Source organism: Pristiophorus japonicus, chromosome 5 (genome assembly GCF_044704955.1).
Source record: "Pristiophorus japonicus isolate sPriJap1 chromosome 5, sPriJap1.hap1, whole genome shotgun sequence".
In the NCBI taxonomy this organism is placed as follows: domain Eukaryota; kingdom Metazoa; phylum Chordata; class Chondrichthyes; family Pristiophoridae; genus Pristiophorus; species Pristiophorus japonicus.
This window is the reverse complement of record NC_091981.1, coordinates 232,540,934-232,560,837: the sequence shown is the minus strand read 5'-3', so window position 1 is coordinate 232,560,837 and position 19,904 is coordinate 232,540,934. Positions and strand designations below refer to the sequence as shown.

Genomic DNA, 19,904 nt, shown 5'->3' with positions numbered 1-19,904 from the left:
AATTGAGCCCATTAATGCTGGTGAGGTATCGGGGTCCATGACACATGATGTCTGATTTCAACAATCTTGGATACAGACCCCAGGGGACCATTACAGAGATGCAGGGAACAGCAATGCCTACATCACGAGAATGAATAAAACAAAATGGTTCAGTGCTACCAGGGCCTAGATCATCCCATTTCACAATAGAAACACTCCTATTTCTGGAACACTAAAGTTTCACATATACTGAGAATTTAAATGTAATCACCATAGGCAGTCCATCGGAGTCGAGGATGACTTGCTTCCACTGTAAAAGTGAGTTCTCAGGTGGGACCTACAGTCTTTGTCACAGATGGGGCAGACAGTGGTTGAAGGAAAGGGGGGTAGGGAGCCTGGATTGATGCATGCTCCTTCCACTGTCTTCGCTTGGTTTCTGCTTGTTCTCGGCGACGAGACTCGAGGTGCTCAGCACCCTCCCAGATGCTCTTCCTCAATTTAGGGCGGTCATGGACCAGGGATTTCCAGGAGTCAGTGGGGATGTTGCACTTTATCAAGGAGGCTTTGAGGGTGTCCTTGAAGCGTTTCCTCTGCCTACCTGGGGCTCACTTGCCGTGTCGGACCTCCGAGTAGAGTGTTTGTTTTGGGAGTCTTATGTCAGGCATGCGGACAATGTGGCCCACCCAACGGAGTTGATCGAGCATGGTCAATGCTTCAATGCTGGGGATGTTGGCCTGAGCGAGAACACTGATATTGGCGCGTCTGTTCTATCAATGGATTTGCAGGATCTTGTGGAGGCAGCGCTGGTGGTACTTCTTCAGCGTTTTGAGGTGTCTGCTGTATATGGTCCACGTATCTGAGCCATATAGAAGGGCATGTGTACTGAAGGCGGTGTTGGACCTAGTCATCAATGTCTGCTCTTGCTGACAGTCGGCTCCCGAGGTATGGAAAATGATTCACGTTGTCCAAGGCCTCGCTGTGGATTTTGAAAATCGGAAGGGTCAGTGCTGTGTGGCGGTGTCAGGTTGGTAGAGGACCTTTGCCTTACGGATGTTTAGCGTAAACCCCATGCTCTCGTATGCCTCAGTGAAGGTGTTGACGATGGCTTGGAGTTCGGCCTCTGAGTATGCACAGACACAAGTGGCATCTGCGTATTGTAGTTCAATGACAGAGGATGGGACAACCTTAGATCTAGCCTGGAGGTGATGAAAGATGAACAGGTTCCTTTTGGTTCTATATAGTTTAGTTCCACTCCAGCGGGGAGCTGATGAGCGCGAGAAAGAGCATTGCAGCATAGAAGATCGAAAAAAGCGTTGGTGCGATGATGCAGCCTTGCTTGACCCAGGTCCGGTCGTGGATTGGGTCTGTGGTGGATCCATTGGTCAGGATCATGGCTTGCATGTCATCGTGGAGCAGACGAAGAATGGTGACAAACTTTTGAGGGCAGCCGAAACGGAGGAGGATGCTCCATAATCCCTCACGGTTGACAGTGTCAAAGGCTTTTGTGAGGTCAAAGGCTGCCATGTACAAGGGTGGTGTTGTTACCTGCAATTCGCTTGAATTTGATGCGCAGTGAAGGTCATGTCCATTGTACCCCTTAGTGGATGGAATCCGCATTGCAATTCTAGGAGGAACTCTTCAGCCACAGGGAGAAGATGATTGAGGAGGATTCTTGTGATGGCTTTCCCTGTTGCTGACAACAGGGAGATTCTTCTATAGTTACCGCATCGGACTTGTCCCCTTTTTTGAAGATGGTCACGATTACGGTGTCCCTGAGATCTCCTGGCATGTTGTCCTCCTTCCAGATGAGAGAGATGAAGTCATGTATTCGTGCCAAAAGTGCTTCTCCGGCATGCTTTAGTGCTTTGGCGGGAATTCCATCTGCTCCTGTTGCCTTGTTATTCTTCAGCTGATGGATGGCCTTTTCTACATCATGCCGGGCTGGGGTTGTGCTGAGATGGCGGCGGGTAGCATGCTGCGGGATGGAGTCGAGGACACTCGCGTCAAAGACAGATTCTCGGTTAAGGAGATCTTTGAAATGCTCCTTTTAATGGGCACTGACTGCCTCTCTGTCCTTGATGAGTACCCCACCGTTCTTGGCCAGCAGTAGGGTAGTGCCTTGGGTGCTTGGGCCATAAGTGGTCTTGACTGCGCTAAAGAATCCTCGCACATCGCGGTTGTCAGCTAGCTGCTGGAACTCCTGTGCTTTCTCCACTCACCATCTGTTCTTTAGGTCACGGGTTTTCTGTTGGACCTTAGCCTTCAGCCGTCTGTAGAGCTGCTTCCTTGCTCTCGTGTTGGGTTGCTGTTTTAAATTCAGAAATGCCTTGCACTTGCGACTTATTAGCTCCTGGATCTCCTGGTCATTCTCATCAAACCAGTCTTGGTGCTTCCTGGTCGAGTGACTGAGCGTCTCTTCACAGGTGCTAATTATGGAGGCCCTGAGGGCAGATCAGGCGCTGTGGACACTCTGCGTCATTGAGGGTCACCAGCTTGGCGGTGAGGCGTTGGCTGAATAGGGCTTTCTTAATTGTGTCTTTGAGTGCCTCTGCATTGACTTTCCTGCGACATTGTTTCTGTTGCCGTCGCTGTTTCGGGGCTATATTGATGTTAATGATGGAACGGATTAGGTGGTGGTCCGTCCAGCAGTCATCGGCTCCTGTCATGGCACGGGTGATGCGCACATCCTTGCAGCCCCTCGCTCGGACGATGACGTAGTTGAGCAGGTGCCAGTGCTTGGAGTGAGGGTGTTGCCACAATGCCAGGTACTTATCTCTCTGACGGAAAAAGATGTTGGTGATGACAAGGCCATGTTCTAGGCATTTAGTCAGGAGCAGGGTACCGCTGGAGTTGGTTTTCCCTACCCCCTCTCTGCCGATCATTGTCTAACAATGATGCAATCATAATTTAGTCTATGTCTCCTTGTAATGTTGTCTGTATGGAAATTTGGTCTACATTATAACTATGATGAGCAGCTGCAAGGAAGAGAATGAGGTGCTGGATGCAGCACAGGTGTGCCAGACTCTGATTAATGGCAGTCTTTCCCAAGGCCTGCCCTTATGTATCATAATGTAGAAACCATTTATTTCAAAAGTGGTTTAAAATGGATTCTCCTGTCACCAAGTCTATTAACCCAGCACCCTTGTGCGCGCTGACCTCCTGGGATTTTAAAATTCTCACCATCACGTTCAAATCCCTCCATGGTCTCAACTGTTCTAATATCTCCTACTTTGGCTCAGTGACAATTTCTGTCCAATTACGAAGGTAAGCAAGACAAGTTATACAACTGATCAGTACATCAACACTTCAGGGGTGATAATTATTTCGGATAAAGATAATCAAGAGCTAATAGACTCTCCTTTCCTTCAAGTTCAGCCCCATTCAGTGAAACAATTATAATCTCTCACTACTTGTTGCAATTTTCTCCAGGAACAGCAGACTTACCTTTGCAGCTTGTCACACCAGGTGCAGTTGAAGCCAATTTGTGCATTGACACAGGCAAAGCAGCTTCTGTACTGGATACAAGCTGGGAGTAACAGAAAAAAAAATCAGGACAAAAATACAATTGATCAAAATGCTGGAACAAGACAGTCAATTGAAATTATTCCAAAAGCTAACATGTGGCTAAAATGATCTAACAATTAAGGTTTTCCTGTTAGGAATGATCAGGATTACTAATTGGAGGCAGCAGAGAAAACTATTATAGCAATTTTAACTTCACATTTTTCAGCTCACCACATGAGGTTTGACTTCTGCATTCAGTTTTGACATTTGGAGATGAGAGAGGCAAAAGTTTCTCCAGTTGAGCAAGCGCACTCGGGCCTTAAAGGGTTAAATTATGAGGACAGGTTGCATGAACTTGGCTTGCATTCTATTGAATCCATAGAAACATAGAAACATAGAAAATAGGTGCAGGAGTAGGCCATTCGGCCCTTCGAGCCTGCACCACCATTCAATAAGATCATGGCTGATCATTCACCTCAGTACCCCTTTCCTGCTTTCTCTCCATACCCCTTGATCCCTTTAGCCGTAAGGGCCATATCTAACTCCCTCTTGAATATATCTAATGAACTGGCATCAACAACTCTCTGCGGTAGAAAATTCCACAGGTTAACAACTTTCTGAGTGAAGAAGTTTCTCCTCATCTCGGTCCTAAATGGCTTACCCCTTATCCTTAGACTGTGTCCCCTGGTTCTGCACTTCCCCAACATCGGGAACATTCTTCCTGCATCTAACCTGTCCAGTCCCGTCAGAATGTTATAGGTTTCTATGAGATCCCCTCTCATCCTTCTAAACTCCAGTGAATACAGGCCCAGTCGATTCAGTCTCTCCTCATATGTCAGTCCAGCCATCCCGGGAATCAGTCTGGTGAACCTTCGCTGCATTCCCTCAATAGCAAGAACGTCCTTCCTCAGATTAGGAGATCAAAACTGAACACAATATTCCAGGTGAGGCCTCACCAAGGCCCTGTACAACTGCAGTATGACCTCCCTGCTCCTATACTCAAATCCCCTAGCTTTGAAGGCCAACATACCATTTGCCTTCTTCACCGCCTGCTGTACCTGCATGTCAATGACTGATGTACCATGACACCCAGGTCTCGTTGCACCTCCCCTTTTCCTAATCTGCCGCCATTCAGATAATATTCTGCCTTCATGGTTTTGTCACCAAAGTGGATAACCTCATATTTATCCACATTATACTGCATCTGCCATGCATTTGCCCACTCACCTAACTTGTCCAAGTCACCCTGCAGCCTCTTAGCATCCTCCTCACATCGCCACCCAGCTTAATGTCATCTGCAAACTTGGAGCTATTGCACTCAATTCCTTCATCTAAATCATTGATTTATATTGTAAATAACTGGGGTCCCAGCACTGAGCCCTGCAGCACCCCACTAGTCACTGCCTTCGATTCTGAAAAGGGCCCGTTTATCCCGACTCTCTGCTTCCTGTCTGCCAACCAGTTCTCTATCCATGTCAGTACATTACACCCAATACCATGTGCTTTAATTTTGCACACCAATCTCTTGTGTGGGACCTTGTCAAAAGCCTTTTGAAAGTCCAAATACACCACATCCACTGGTTCTCCCTTGTTCACTCCACTAGTTACATCCTCAAAAAATTCTAGAAGATTTGTCAAGCATGATTTCCCTTTCATAAATCCACGCTGATTTGGACCAATCCTGTCACTGCTTTCCAAATGCGCTGCTATTTCATCTTTAATAATTGATTCCAACATTTTTCCCACTACTGATGTCAGGCTAACCAGTCTATAATTCACTGTTTTCTCGCTCCCTCCTTTTTTAAAATGTGGGGCTACATTAGCTACCCTCCAGTCCACAGGAACTGATCCAGAGTTGATAGACTGTTGGAAAATGATCACCAATGCATCCACTATTTCTAGGGCCAGATCCTTAAGTACTCTGGGATGCAGACTATCAGGCCCTGGGCATTTATCGGCCTTCAATCCCATCAATTTCCCTAACACAATTTCCTGACTAATAAGGATTTCCTTCAGTTCCTCTTTCTCGCTAGACCCTCTGTCCCCTAGTATTTCTGGAAGGTTATTTGTGTCTTCCTTCGTGAAGACAGAACCAAAGTATTTGTTCAATTGGTCTGCCATTTCTTTATTCCCCATTATAAATTCACCTGAATCTGACTGCAAGTGACCTACATTTGTCTTCACTAATCCTTTTCTCTTCACATATTTTTGCAGTCAGTTTTTGCAGTCAAGCTTCCTCTCGTACTCTATTTTCCCCATCCTAATTAAACCTTTGTCCTCCTCTGCCGAATTCTAAATTTCTCCCAGTCCTCAGGTTTGCTGCTTTTTCTGGCCAATTTATATGCCTCTTCCTTGGATTTAACACTATCCCTAATTTCCCTTGTTAGCCACGGTTGAGTCACCTTCCCCATTTTATTTTTACTCCAGACAGGGATGTACAATTGTTGAAGTTCATCCATGTGATCTTTAAATGTTTGCCATTGCCTATCCACCGTCAACCCTTTAAGTATCATTCGCCTGTCTACTCTAGCCAATTCACATCTCATACCATCGAAGTTACATTTCCTTTTCAGGACCCTAGTCACTGAATTAACTGTGTCACTCTCCATCTTAATAAAGAATTCTACCATATTATGGTCACTCTTCCCCAAGGGGCCTCGCACAAGATTGCTAATTAGTCCTTTCTCATTACACATCACCCAGTCGAGGATGGCCAGCCCTCTAGTTGGTTCCTCGACATATTGGTCTAGAAAACCATCCCTAATACACTCCAGGAAATCCTCCTCCACTGTATTGCTACCAGTTTGGTTAGCCCAATCTATATATAGATCCAGAAGGCCGAGGGGTGATCTAAACAAGGTATTTAACATGATTAAATGATTTCCTCTGATGGGGTAATCCAGAACAAGGCATAATCTTAAAATTCAAGTTAGGCCACTTCGGGGTGAAATCAGGAAGCACTTTTTCACCAAAAGGCAGTGGAAATCTGGAACTCTCCCCCAAAATGCTGTGGTGAAGCACCGGTCACAAGTGTGCAGGAGCTAAGGCAGAAGGATAGGGTGTCAGAGGTGCCGGTGGCTTGAGAGTGAGGTTACAGACCAGCTCTGCTGCAAAAGATTGAGATGATGACTTTGAGGGCCCAGACTACCGAGGATGGCTGATATTGACATATACCAGGAAATGCTAGGTGCATTGGGCAGCCTGCCTTGCCAGTGAGCTTGCACACAATGGGCCGAAAACTGTGGTCAGAAGCTTCCTTCGGACGAACGCCTCCAACCCGAAAAAAATCTACGAAAATACCCGTTGGTCCTGGAGGAACGTAGGATTGCGGTCGAAGGTCTTCATTCGCTGCGTATTTGCTGGAGTCACGTGGGCCTGGACCACCAATCACTATGTACTATAGACCATCCCAACCTCTGTTGTCGAGCTACAGTAGTCGAGCTACAGTACGCGGACGACACATGCGTCTGCGCACAAACAGAGGCTGAATTTCAGGACGTTGTCGACGTATTTACTGAGGCGTACGAAAGCATGGGCCTTACGCTAAACATCAGCAAGACAAAGGTCCTCCACCAGCCTATCCTTACTGCACAGCCTGTCCCCCAGCCTGTAAAGATCCACAGCGCGGCCCTGGACACCGTGGACCACTTCCCATATCTCTGGAGCCTCCTATCAACAAGAGCAGGCATTGACAACAGGATCCAACATCGCCTCCAGTGCGCCAGTGCAGCCTTCGGCCACCTGAGGAAAAGTGTGTTTGAAGACCAGGCCCTCAAAACTGCCACCAAGCTCATGGTCTACAGGGCTGTAGTAATACTCGCCCTCCTGTATGGCTCAAAAACATGGACCATGTTTAGTAGACACCTCAAGTCGCTGGAGAAATGCCACCAACGATGTCTCCACAAGATCGTACAAATCCCCAGGGAGGACAGATGCACCAACATTAGCGTCCTCAACCAGGCTAACATTGAAGCACTGACCACACTTGATCAGCTCCGCTGGGCAGGCCACATAGTTCGTATGCCAGACACGAGATTCCCAAAGCAAGCACTCTATTCGGAACTCCTTCACGGCAAATGAGCCAAAGGTGGGCAGCAGAAACTTTACAAGGACACCCTCAAAGCCTCCCTGATAAAGTGCAACATCCCCACTGACACCTGGGAGACCCTGGCCAAAGACCGCCCTAAGTGGAGGAAGCGCTGAGCACCTCGACTCTTGTCGCCAAGAGCATGCAGAAATCAAGCGCAGGCAGTGGAAAGAGCATGTGGCAAACCAGTCCCACCCACTCCTTCCCTCAACGACTATCTGCCCCACCTGTGACAGAGACTGTGGTTCTCGTATTGGACTGTACAGCCCAGCTAAGAACTTATGTTAAGAGTGGAAGCAAGTCTTCCTCAATTCCGAGGGACTGCCTATGATGATGATACTCATTGATAAAAATAGAAACTCTGTTTTTACAGGCTCCCATTACTATCAATGAGAATAACCCCCCAAAAACAAGAAACACAGCACAATAAATTTAAAAAACATCTCACATATTTAAAAGTAATGGAAACTGAATGTAATTAAATGTTTTAGAAAAAAATACATTGTCTTTGAACATTTTTTTTTAAAATGTGTTTTAGTAGGGTTAAAAATAAACTCACCTTAATGGACAGGGTTTTAATATAAAAATGAGTGATTACATTTAATTTTTCTACATTTTAAAACTCTTATACTGATCACCACAGTACAGGATAGATGGGATTTCACTGGAAAGAGTGCAGAGGTGGATTGACAAGAATGTTGCCAGGACTGGAGAATTTTGGCTATGAGGAAAGATTGGAGATGCTGGGTCTGTTTTCTTTGGAACAGAGGATGCTCAGGGGAGACCTGATTGAGGTGTATAAAATTATGAGGGGCCTGGATAGAGTGGATAGGAAGGACCTGTTTCCCTTGGCAGAGGGGTCAACAACCAGGGGGCATAAATTTAAAGAAATTGGGGGCAGGTTTAGAGGAGATATGAGGGGAAATGTCTTCATCCAGGGGGTGTTGAGGGTCTGGAACTCACTGCCTGAGAGGGTGGTAGAGGCAGAAAGCCTCACCACATTTAAAAATACTTGGATGTGCACTTAAAGTACCGTAACCTACAAGGCTACGGACCAAGAGCTGGAAAGTGGGATTAGGCTGGATAGCTCCTGGTCGGCCGGCGCGGACAAGATGGGCCAAAATGGCCTCCTTCCGTGCTGTAAATTGCTATGATTCTATAAAAAGCAAGCTATGCGCCTGCTTTTACCAGGCATAAGAGTTTGAAGGACATTCGCTGCCCAAACTCTGCCCTGCGGATGTCCTTCTCCCGGGGATACGTAGGATCTATCTAAAGGAATTTTGACAGATTGGAAAAGCTGGTTCTCGGCCCATTCGCATTGCGCGACGAGTACCGGCTTTTGCGAGGCGTCGTCGGGGGTGTGCGCACTTCATACGCACCTGGAGAGGCCACTATTTTCTGCCCAACAGCTCAGAGCAGACGATGGAGACCATTTTATCCAACACAGAGCGATTGGTCAGCTCCATGAATACGACAGTGGTACCCACCATGATGATGCCTCTGCCAGTACTTCTGACAGCTTTGGAAGGCAGCTCACATGGCTGCCAATGAAGTTTAGAAGGCTGCTATTTTGGGCCTGGGGCTTAGGATTGACTGGGGTTTCCAGAGCATCACTTCCCTCCTGCATTCTGTTCTCAAGACTGCTGAGGTACAGACCCAGGAGAGTGGCCACGGGTCGGTGCGGAATGGCTGCCGAGGCTCCGCGGAAGGGCCACCGTTTTGAAAATTCCCCTTCCTCAGGTTTTGGAGCAATGTACGGGACTGCTCCGCCCATTTTCCTGCCACGTCGTGCACGCGCCGACTCCTTACCGACCAGCGGCCACCCCTTCTCAAAATTGCCACTTGGGAAATTGCCCCTTTCCCGGAATTGCCCCGCGGGAGCGGCGCCGGTGCCAATCGGTGCCCCCGACAGATTTTGCTGTCGGTACACTCTCTGTGGCTTGGCAGCGCGACTGTCCTTAAAGGGGAGGTGTCGCTGCCGGCGACGTTATGTCATTTTGTTTTGTCGGCTAACTCTTGGGTGCCAGGCCACTGGCCGGAACCCTCCGTGGTCGGCCAGTGTTGCCCACGAAAGTGGCTGCAGAGTTAGCAGCGGCCCTCCCCTTTAACTGAAGGGGAGGGACATTGTGACGTGCCAGCGCAATGATGTCATCAGTGTGGCGCTGTTGCCTTGCAACGTCGGTCACTCCGCCCCACCCCCACTACCATCCCCATGATGAGGCCGCTCCTAAAAAAAGCACAACGTGCTGAATTTCTCTGGTTTGGCCGTCTCATGCATTGGGGGCGGCCGGAACAAATCTAAATCGGTAGGTACGCCCCATTTCGAGCAGTGGGCAATTTCGGCTCAGAGGTTATCCAAAGCTCGGCAGCCCGTGTCCTAATTCGCACCAAGTCCCATTCACCCATTAGCTCTGTGCTTGCTCCCGCTAAGTAACGCCTCGATTTCAAAATTCTCATCCTTGTTTACCAATCCCTTGATGGCCTTACCCCTCCCTATCTCTGTAATCTCCTTCAGCCTCACAACCCCACCCGTCGCCCCACCGAGAGATCTGCGCTCCTCAAATTCTGCCCTCTTGAGCATCCCTGATTATAATCGCTCAACCATCGGTCGCCGTGCCTTTAGTTGCCTGGACCCTAAGCTATGGAACCCCCACCCTAAACCTCTCCACCTCTCTACCTCCTTAAAGATGCTCCTTAAAACCTACCTCTTTGACCATGCTTTTGGTTATCTGCCGTAATTTCTTCTTATGTGGCTTGGTGTCAAACCTTTGTCTTATAACACTCCTGTGAAGCGCCTTGGGACGTTTTACTATGTTGAAGACACTATATAAATACAAGTTGTCATTGTTGTATTTAGCGCGAGTCACAATTCTGGATAATGAAGCGGCTTGCAGTAAGACCTGAATAACATTCAGACTTGGGCTGACAAGTGGCAAGTAATGTTCGTTCCACACAAGTGCTGGACAATGACCATTTGTGCACGGTGTTACAGTATGTGATATTTCTAGGATGATCTGCAGCAATTCACCAAGCATATGTCAACAACACCTCCCAGGCCCAAGAGCTCTCCCACCAAGGGGGACAAGATCAACAAAATCATGGCAGCACCATCATTTTCAAGTTTCCCTCCAAGTCACACACACCATATTGACATGGACATATAATACTTTTCCGTCATCATCGCTAGGTCAAAAATCTAGAATTCCCTACCTAACGCCACCATGCAAATACTTTCAACACAAGAACAACAGTGGGTCAAGGGGAAGGCCAATCACCATCGTCTCAGGGCCATTATGGATGGACAATACATGCAGCTTTGCCAGCGCAGTGCAAGTCCGAAGGACAAATAAATGATAACTAGTGACATCCACTTTTGCGCTTTTTTCCCCCTACATGATGCTTGAAATATGCAAACTTCTACAGCACAGCTAATTAAATTTACATTAAAATACAATGGATACATTAATACTTACTGGCGAGAGGGATCATTTCAACAGCAGAGATGTTAGTGACTTTCGACATCTGCAGTTCAACTCGGTGGTACTCATAAATTGTTCTTCTGCGAACATCTGCAATAAAGAACATTCTATTGAAAACTGACAGTTTTGCATTGGTGTGTTTCAAGTTTGTTCTTAACAATGATCTTTATATTTGCTGCTGGTCGTTCAGGAATATGACAGGCTTTTCAGGCCAGCTGTTTTTTTTTAAAAAGGTTTCAGAGGGCCCACTATGATCCGTAAACAGACACTAATATTACAGAAAGAAAACTACACAGAAGTTAAGAATAGATCATTACTCCTGTATAACTAAAATACGCTGCAAAATACTGGTTTTCTTTATTTACCTGGCTCGCTCCGTCTCACTGGGTAAGCAAACAATTTACAAAATAAAGCTTTCATTTAGTGGATGAAAACTTGCTCAAAGGATCCTTTTTCAGCACGTTGAAAGCAAAAGGTTAAATATTCACATCAGACACAAAAGAAACAATGGGCCGAAAATAGCGGCACGTACCCGGTGAGGCCTCGCAAAAGCTGGTTCTCGGTAATGCGCATACACTGAGAACCGGCTTTTCCGACCTGTCCCCGCAGGAAGGACATCCACGGGGCAGAGATTGGGCTATTTTCCCAACTCTTGCCCAGCGAATAACCTTCAAACTCTTACGCCTGGTAAAAGCAGGCGTATAGCCTACTTTTACCAGCTCAACAGATTTAAAACATAGAAATATTAATTTAATCTCTCATTTTTATATTAAAAACCCTATCCGTTAAGGTAAGTTTAGTTTTAGCCCTATTAAAACACATTAAAAAAAAATCCCCCAAATATTTTTTTCTAAAACATTTAATTACATTCAATCTCAATTAATTTTAAATATGTGTGGTGTTTTTTTTATTGTGTTGGGTTTCTTGTTTTAGGAGAGTATTCTCATTGATAGTAACGGGAACTCGTAAAAACAGAGCTCCCATCATTATCAATGAGAATACTAGATAGTGATTGGTGGTCCAGGCCGATGAGATTCCAGGAAACGCATACGTATCTGCAGGACGTCTTCCCGTACGCTGCACAGTGAATGAAGTCCTCCAACCGGAATCCTATGTTCCTCCGGGACCACCAGGTATTTTTGTATATTTTTTTCGGGTCGGAGGCGTTCGTCCGCAATTTTCCTCCCAATAAAACCAGGAAGGCCAGCCAGCAGCCATGTTCGGTGATGCTGGTTGAAGGATGGCCAAGACACCGGGAGAATTCCCCAGCTCATTTTCCATTAGTGCCATATAATGTTTTACATCCACCTGAAATCCTACCATGTCTAATTTTGAAACTAAATTCAATGAAGCTGGTAATTTATGAGCTAAGGCAGTAAAATCATCATCACCAATCATAGGCAGTCCCTCGAAATTGAGGAAGACTTGCTTCCACTCCAAAAGTGAGTTCTCAGGTAGCTGAACAGTCCAATTCGGGAATTACAATCTCTGTTGCAGGTGGGACAGACAGTCGGTGAAGGAAAGGGTGGGTGGGGAGTCTGGTTTGCCGCACGCTCCTTCCGCTGCCTGTGCTTGTTTTCTGCATGCTCTCAGCGACGAGACCCGAGGTGCTCAGTGCCCTCCCGGATGCTCTTCCTCTACTTAGGACGGTCTTTGGCCAGGGACTCTCAAGTGTCAGTGGTGATGTTGCATTTTATCAAGGAGGCTTTGAGGGTATCCTTGAAATGTTTCCTCTGCCCACCTGGGGCTCGCTTGCCGTGTAGGAGTTCTGAGTAGAGTGCTTGCTTTGGGAGTCCTGTGTCAGGCATGCGAACAATGTGGCCTGCCCAATGGAGCTGGTCGAGTGTGGTCAGTGCTTCGATGCTGGGGATGTTGGCCTGATTGAGAACACTGACATTAGTGCGTCTGTCCTCCCAGGGGATTTGCAGAATCTTGCGGGGGCATTGTTGGTGGTATTTCTCCAGCGATTTGAGGTGTCTACTGTATGTGGTCCATGTCTCTGAGCCATACAGGAGGGCGGGTCCACAAAAGCTGCTATTTTTTGGTAAAATTCCACTTAGTTCGCTAATGTCATTTCGTGAAGGGACTCTGCTATCCCTACCCAGTCTGACCTACAAGTTGCACCAATCCCACATTACATGGTTGACTTTTTCATGTAAGGGGATGCCTGATGCATACATGAGGGAGAAAGGAACAGAAGGAATGGGGGCAGGGTGGGAAGAGATAATTAGAGTGACCACAAGCTTGTGTGGAGTATAAACACTGACATATTCTCTCTGCCAATTGGTTTTAGACAGTTTTTTTGCAACCGGTACAAAATATTCCATGCAAATTAATTCAAAATGCCAGTTGAAAGCTGACAAATATGCCTATGAAGCAAGCAACATTTTCCAATGTGTGCTTAGCAGAAATCTTTGCACAGACCTTGTACAACCTTCCTTGTTTATGGACATTAGCTACCCATTTAATCTCCTGAAGGAAGTTTTTCCATAAATATTCCCTGATTCCCAAAGGTATTTATCTATCTGCATATTTTACTGTTCATCCTTGGCGTGCTACCCCTCACAACAGGTCAGGCTCTGTGGCGGTGAAGACAAAAATCTACCCTAGTATTTCCACAGCTCAAAAAAACAATAATGAGCAAAAATAGAACATTCAGCTGGCTCGGTGGTACATTTACAGCTCGAGGACCCAACTTCATCACTTTTGTTTGATGAAGTCTGACTGAAGTGTTATTTGATTCTTACGGCATATTATTACACTGGGACCAGTGTCTAATTCTCGATGGGCCTGAATTTGCGGTCAGAGGCTTACCGCGGGCGAATGCCTCTGAACTGCAAGAAAAGTACACACCTACCTGATGATCCTGGAGGTTCGTAGACTCGCACTCCTGGGTCTCTACATGTACGCATGCGTAAAGGCCCACGTATCCCAGGGGTGCATGCGGTTCGCAAGCATCTCTGGGATCAAGTGGGCTGGCCCAACCAATTAGAAAGGGGGATCCCCATTATGCTTATCGGGATACCATTTACACAAGTAATCCCCAAAAGCTTAATAGGGATCACCTAAAAAACTAACATTTCACAGAACTTGAATAAAAATAAATCATTACATGTTCAAAATTAATTAAAATAATAATTAAATTAAACATTTAAAACAAAAATTTACATTTTTGAAAAATAAATTTAAATATTTTATGGGGCTAAACATAACCTATAACTAATTTTAAAGTTTTTTTATGTTTAAATAATTTACAATATATATTTATTTAAACTCTTATGGTGGTAAAAGAAGGCCCTACACCTGCTTTTACCAGGCTTAAGAGTTTCACAGGCATTTGCTGGGCAGTAATTGGGGAAAGAGCCCAACTCTCTGCCAGTGAATGTCCATTCCCCGAGGATTTGGATGATATATCAAGCTGAAACTTGATAGATCACAAGTTCTGGGTTTTTGCATATGATGGTCATCGGCCCCGGAAATTCTGGGCCTATATATTTTTTGATAAAACATTTGTGATGTAAAGTCTCTCTAAAATCAAGCTGCCTAAAGAGGACCAGCAGCTTGCCAGTCACAAATAAATGAGGCGGTGGGCCTCGGGCCTACCCATTGGCAGAGATTGCTCCCTGCATCCAATTCACACCAGCCCTTATGTCTAAAGAGCACCACTTCACATGCTATGTCAAACTGCATCTGCTGCTATTTTGCTTTCTATATATGTCCTTTTTCAATTTCTTGCTACCTTTGCTTGTATTTTGTTTTGATATTTGGAATATTTATTGTGACTTATTGAAAAACTAATCTACATTAATTTTATTATCCATGTTTTCTCTTCCTGTTCCTTTTTAATTGATTGCTTTATTTATTTTGGTGCATATTTACAATTTTATTTTTGTTTTGCTGTCTCTTTTTTTTAAAACCATAATTCCTAAAGCTACTTTTATATTTGTGCTATCGCTGCAATCAGTTTTGAAGCATCAAGGTCTGTGAATCACTCTTCTATTTTACATTCAGGTCATGTAGGTACACTGGGCTCCTCTTTTATACAGAAACTTAGAGACTGGAAACCACAAGGACCCAGTCCCCACATTTACATAACTGAAAGCAACACCCTTGTCCTGCTGGAAAAATCATGGACCCACATTTTAATTTGTCTACGAAGCCGTCGGTTCCTGGAACCTGCATGTTTAAACTCGAGTGCAGCTGGCAGAGACTCAGAATTCTGCAGCCAGCTACACTCTTGTAGTGTAAAAGCACCATTATTTTCTTTACATAGACCCACAATGGAAAGCAAAGTTCATTGATAAAGAAATATGGAATAGTAAAGACAGCCTAAAGAGGTAGAGGTACAGACAGAATTGGTTGCTGATGATATTATGGATAGGAAGTTTAGAAAACCAGAATTTATATTCGGTAAGTTATCGCATCTCTTTTTATTAAAGGCTTTCTTTCTTTTGTTTCCCTTGAATTAACTGAGCACATTCGCTCATGCTTCAAGTTGAATTTAAATGATATCATAAATGTATTATAACTATATTTGGCAAGAGCTGAGAAAATATTTTTTAAATGCAACAAGAGAACTGAGCTAAAGAAGATGTAAGATTTTATATTTTAATTGTTTATTCATCAAATTCATTGGAATCAATTCTTCACTACATGGTTTGGATTTTATAATGCTGTATGATTAACTGATTTTCTCTTCTCATATGAAGCTGGCTAACTTTCTAATAAAGAATGTCTAAATACATTTTTTCTCAGGCATCACAGTGAACACAGCTTATTCAATCTGAAGAATTTTAATTGCTGAAAATTCTGATATATCAATGTAGAAGGCCCTCAACACTAGTCCTTTTGTGCCTATTTTCTATATATTCATTCTTAAAAATCTCAAGTATATTTTCCACTTTGCTTGCATCTAATTTAGTTTTCAATTAAAAATTGTAGAATCTAAATGACATTTGAGGAAATGTTATTAATTAGATGGAGGGTATTTTGTTCTCTAGGGTGATTGTTTCCTGGTCAATATCTGCAGATTACCTGAGCTCTTTGACTATGCTGTCAAAAGCGACTAGTAATAAATTATCCTTCACTGTCTACTCTGTGGCAGTGTAAGATTTTCCTATGTCTATATATCTTTGAAGTAGCCATTTGTTTTGAAGAATGTAATTGCAGTAGGCTTGGGAACAGGTAATATATTACAGTGCAATTTTATCTCCTGACCTCTACTCTCGATGAAAAATATAAATCCAGTCTTCGCTTTGATAAAGCATTGATATTCTTATAATACAATACACTAACCACTGGTTATTCATCATTTTAGTCACCTAACTTGATTTGTAGAAAACTGATATACAGAAAAAGACCAGCTGGACCATCACGCCTGTCCTATACAGTTGTGTTGCAACTAAGCATCCTGACCCCTAGAAGTAGCCACGTAATTTCTTGGGAATGCCAAAAATAGAGCTAAAAAACAACAGGCCAATTCGGGGGGAAAGGGAGGGGGCGGGGAATAGAATACTGAGAAATTCCTCGCCAACTCCCAAAGATGTCCTCTCCGACCTATTCCACCATTGCATCTAGATCTGATTGCAATCTTTCTTTCCCATCCAAGGTTATAACATTTTAACATATCTTTCTGTCATCTGTGGAAAATTCACCTTTCATCCAGATCATTAATATAGATAGTGAAGATAAACGATCTTAACACTAAAGCCTGAGGAACTCCAGTTAGTAACTGATCTCCAAGCAGAACCACTACTATTAATAACACCCCATTGTCTCTTTATCCAACTCAGTTCTGCCCTCCAATCCCACTGGACCTTATCTTATAAAGTAACCTCGTATGTCAGCATTGAAGCGAGGATGATTTGCTTCCATGACAAAAATGGATGAGTTCACAGGTGTTTCAATGAAGGACCTAATATTCCAGATCTCAAACTACATCTTGGAAGGTGGAAGATGCCTATGCTTGGATTTTTTTAACGTGTGGTGGTCGTTGCACACCAGCCACCACACGGGCTTGACAGAGCTTAGTCTCAGTCCAGTGGCAAGGATTACCCAAGACTAACTGGAGACCAGCTCTGCTGCACGGACCTAGTGCGCAAACATATCGCAGTGTGGGCTGGCCCGTGCTGCCCCTGGGCCCTCGGCTCTTCTGGGCCCCAGACTCACGCCTCTCCTGGGCCCCGATCACGTCCCTCTGCGATCTCTTGCCGCTCCTTCGCCCCTCTTGATGTGCCTGCCCACACTGCAATCAACGACCTAGCTTCGCAGCCGTCATCCTCCTCCAGCAGCACGCGCTGCTCCCTGCAGTGGCCCTGGCCTGCTGATGGTCTTACAGGGCAGGACCGCGGCGATTTCTGGGCCGGGCCACCGCATGCTGCTCCCTTTGATGGCCCCGGCCCGCTGATGGTCTTGCGGTGTGACACCTTGTCAAAAGCTTTTAGAAAATCTAAGAACACTATGTTAACTGGCTGCCTTCATCCATCAACCTAGTAACCTCCTGAAAAATTCAACCTGTTTGGTGAGGTATGATTTTCTTTTCCAGAGGTCATGTTGAGAGTCCCTAATAACCTCTTCTTTGTCTAAGTGACCGTACAGCATATCCCTAATGATTTCTTCTAGAAAGTTGTCTATAATCAAAGTCAGGTTAATGGGCCCCGAAATTGATGAAGGGCTCCGCCCGCCCAAGTGCTGCCCAAAGGACCGCCAATGGCCACTGAGGTACCTGACGGTACTTTCGGTGGGATTTTCATCAGAGAGGTCCCTCAAAGGTCGGCGGGCAGCAAATGAGCGACTTACATTGCCAATCTGGGCAGCAGCCGGCAGGAGCTCCCATTCTCGGCGGCAAAGGTGCTTGCCGCCCGAGTGCCGCCGAGAATGGAGTCGGGCCCACGGAGGGTCGAAGAGCTGAAAAGCAAAGGCATAAAAACATTTTTTTTAAAAAATCTGACAACCTTCAGGGGACCCCATCCAAATAAGTCCCTGTAAAGAAAAAAATTACAAAAACTGTAATAACCTTTTTTTCACTATCTTCCTACCTACTGTCGGGGACAAACCAGCCTCCAGCCAGCAGTCCACCCCCGTTCTGCCGCCGACTCATACCCAAATGAATATCGCAGCTCGGTGGGCGGCAGGTCAGTTTGGCGAATCGGCCGTCCGCTGACGTCAGCGGGCGCTTCCCGGTGGCTCTCCCCTCCCGCCAGCTCCAGCCCGCTCCAGGCCGTGTCGAAAGTGGCACTGGATGGTTCGACCAGAGGAATGTTGGTGGCAGTGGGAGGTAAGTTCTTCAATTTCGGGCCCACTGAACCTACAATTTCTTGGATTCTGACTTATTGCCCTGTTTGAATATTGATACAGCACGGCCCTCCCTCCAATCCATGGGATAAATTCCTGATTCTGTGTAAGCAAGGGGCTCACTCAGCGCAGATCCCATTTCTTTGAGCACTCTTGGGTGAATGCTGTGCAATCTGTTTCAAGACTCCTTATTTTTTGCAGGATTATATCTGCACCCACTTTGACATTTACATTGACAGTGAACTTTACATTGTATTGTAAAGACCGCCCTAATTGGTGGGAGGGCGCTGAGCACCTCGAGTCTCGTCGCCGATAGCATACAGAAATCAAGCGCAGGCAGCAGAAAGAGCGTGCGGCAAACCAGTCCCACCCACCCCTTCTCCCAATGACTATCTGTCCCACCTGTGACAGAGACTGTGGTTCTCATATGGACTGTACAGCCACCTAAGAACTCATGTTAAGAGTGGAAGCAAGTCTTCCTCGATTCCGAGGGACTGCCAATGATGATGACGACATTGTATTAATAGCAACTGGAGTGAATGTTGATGTAAAGTAGCCATTTCCAACCTCTGCCATGTCCTGGGAGTTCACCTGAACTTTCCCTGAAGCATCCTTTATCATCCTCTGACTCCTAACACGCCTCAAAAAGATTTTACTATTGCTTCTGTAGTTATCCAGTACCTGCTCCAGTGACCTTTTGAGCTCTCTGATGGCAGCTTTCTTTGCCTTTAGTTGAGCTCGATATCAAACCCTTTTTTCCAGAGTTATTTTATTCTAGTTTATAAAACTATTTTTGGCTCAAGTCTGATTTGTCCATGCAGGTAACCAGTTAGTCACTTTGACTTTGTTCTGCCATGTGCCCTTATTTTGACTCGAGGAAATACATGGATTCCTTTTGCATCAGAATGGCTTTAAAGGTGTTTTTCTTCTGTGTTGGTCATTTCCCCACCTCGGAGGATTACATAGAAACATAGAAAATAGGTGCAGGAGTAGGCCATTCGGCCCTTTGAGCCTGCACCGCCATTCAATAAGATCATGGCTGATCATTCCCTCAGTACCCCTTTCCTGCTTTCTCTTCATACCCCTTGATCCCCTTAGTTGTAAGGGCTATATCTAACTCCCTCTTGAATATATCCAATGAACTGGCATCAACAACTCTCTGTGGCAGGGAATTCCAGAGGTTAACAACTCTCTGAGTGAAGAAGTTTCTCCTCATCTCAGTCCTAAATGGCCTACCCCTTATCCTAAGACTATGTCCCCTGGTTCTGGACTTCCCCAACATCGGGAACATTCTTCCCGCATCTAACCTGTTCAGTCCCGTCAGAATCTTATACGTTTCTATGAGATCCCCTCTCATTCTTCTAAACTCCAGTGAATAAAGGCCCAGTTGATCTAGTCTCTCCTCATATGACAGTCCAGCCATCCCTGGAATCAGTCTGGTGAACCTTCGCTGCACTCCCTCAATAGCAAGAACGTCCTTCCTCAGATTAGGAGACCAAAACTGTACACAATATTCCAGGTGAGGCCTCACAACTGCAGTATGACCTCCCTGTTCCTATGCT

The 19,904-nt window shown here is 45.5% G+C and overlaps 1 protein-coding gene across 2 annotated transcripts in view; it reads right to left on the bottom strand.

The window, feature by feature from the left end:
* LOC139264628 (plexin domain-containing protein 2-like) overlaps positions 1–19,904 on the bottom strand; it is a 559,026-nt gene that overhangs the window by 137,412 nt on the left and 401,710 nt on the right. For both annotated transcript variants that reach the window (XM_070881383.1, XM_070881384.1), the window contains exons 8-9: positions 11,044–11,139; positions 3,424–3,505 (exon numbers count right to left, since the gene is read on the bottom strand). In XM_070881383.1, coding sequence (XP_070737484.1) covers positions 3,424–3,505; positions 11,044–11,139 — 178 coding nt within the window. The remainder of the gene's footprint in view (positions 1–3,423; positions 3,506–11,043; positions 11,140–19,904) is intronic.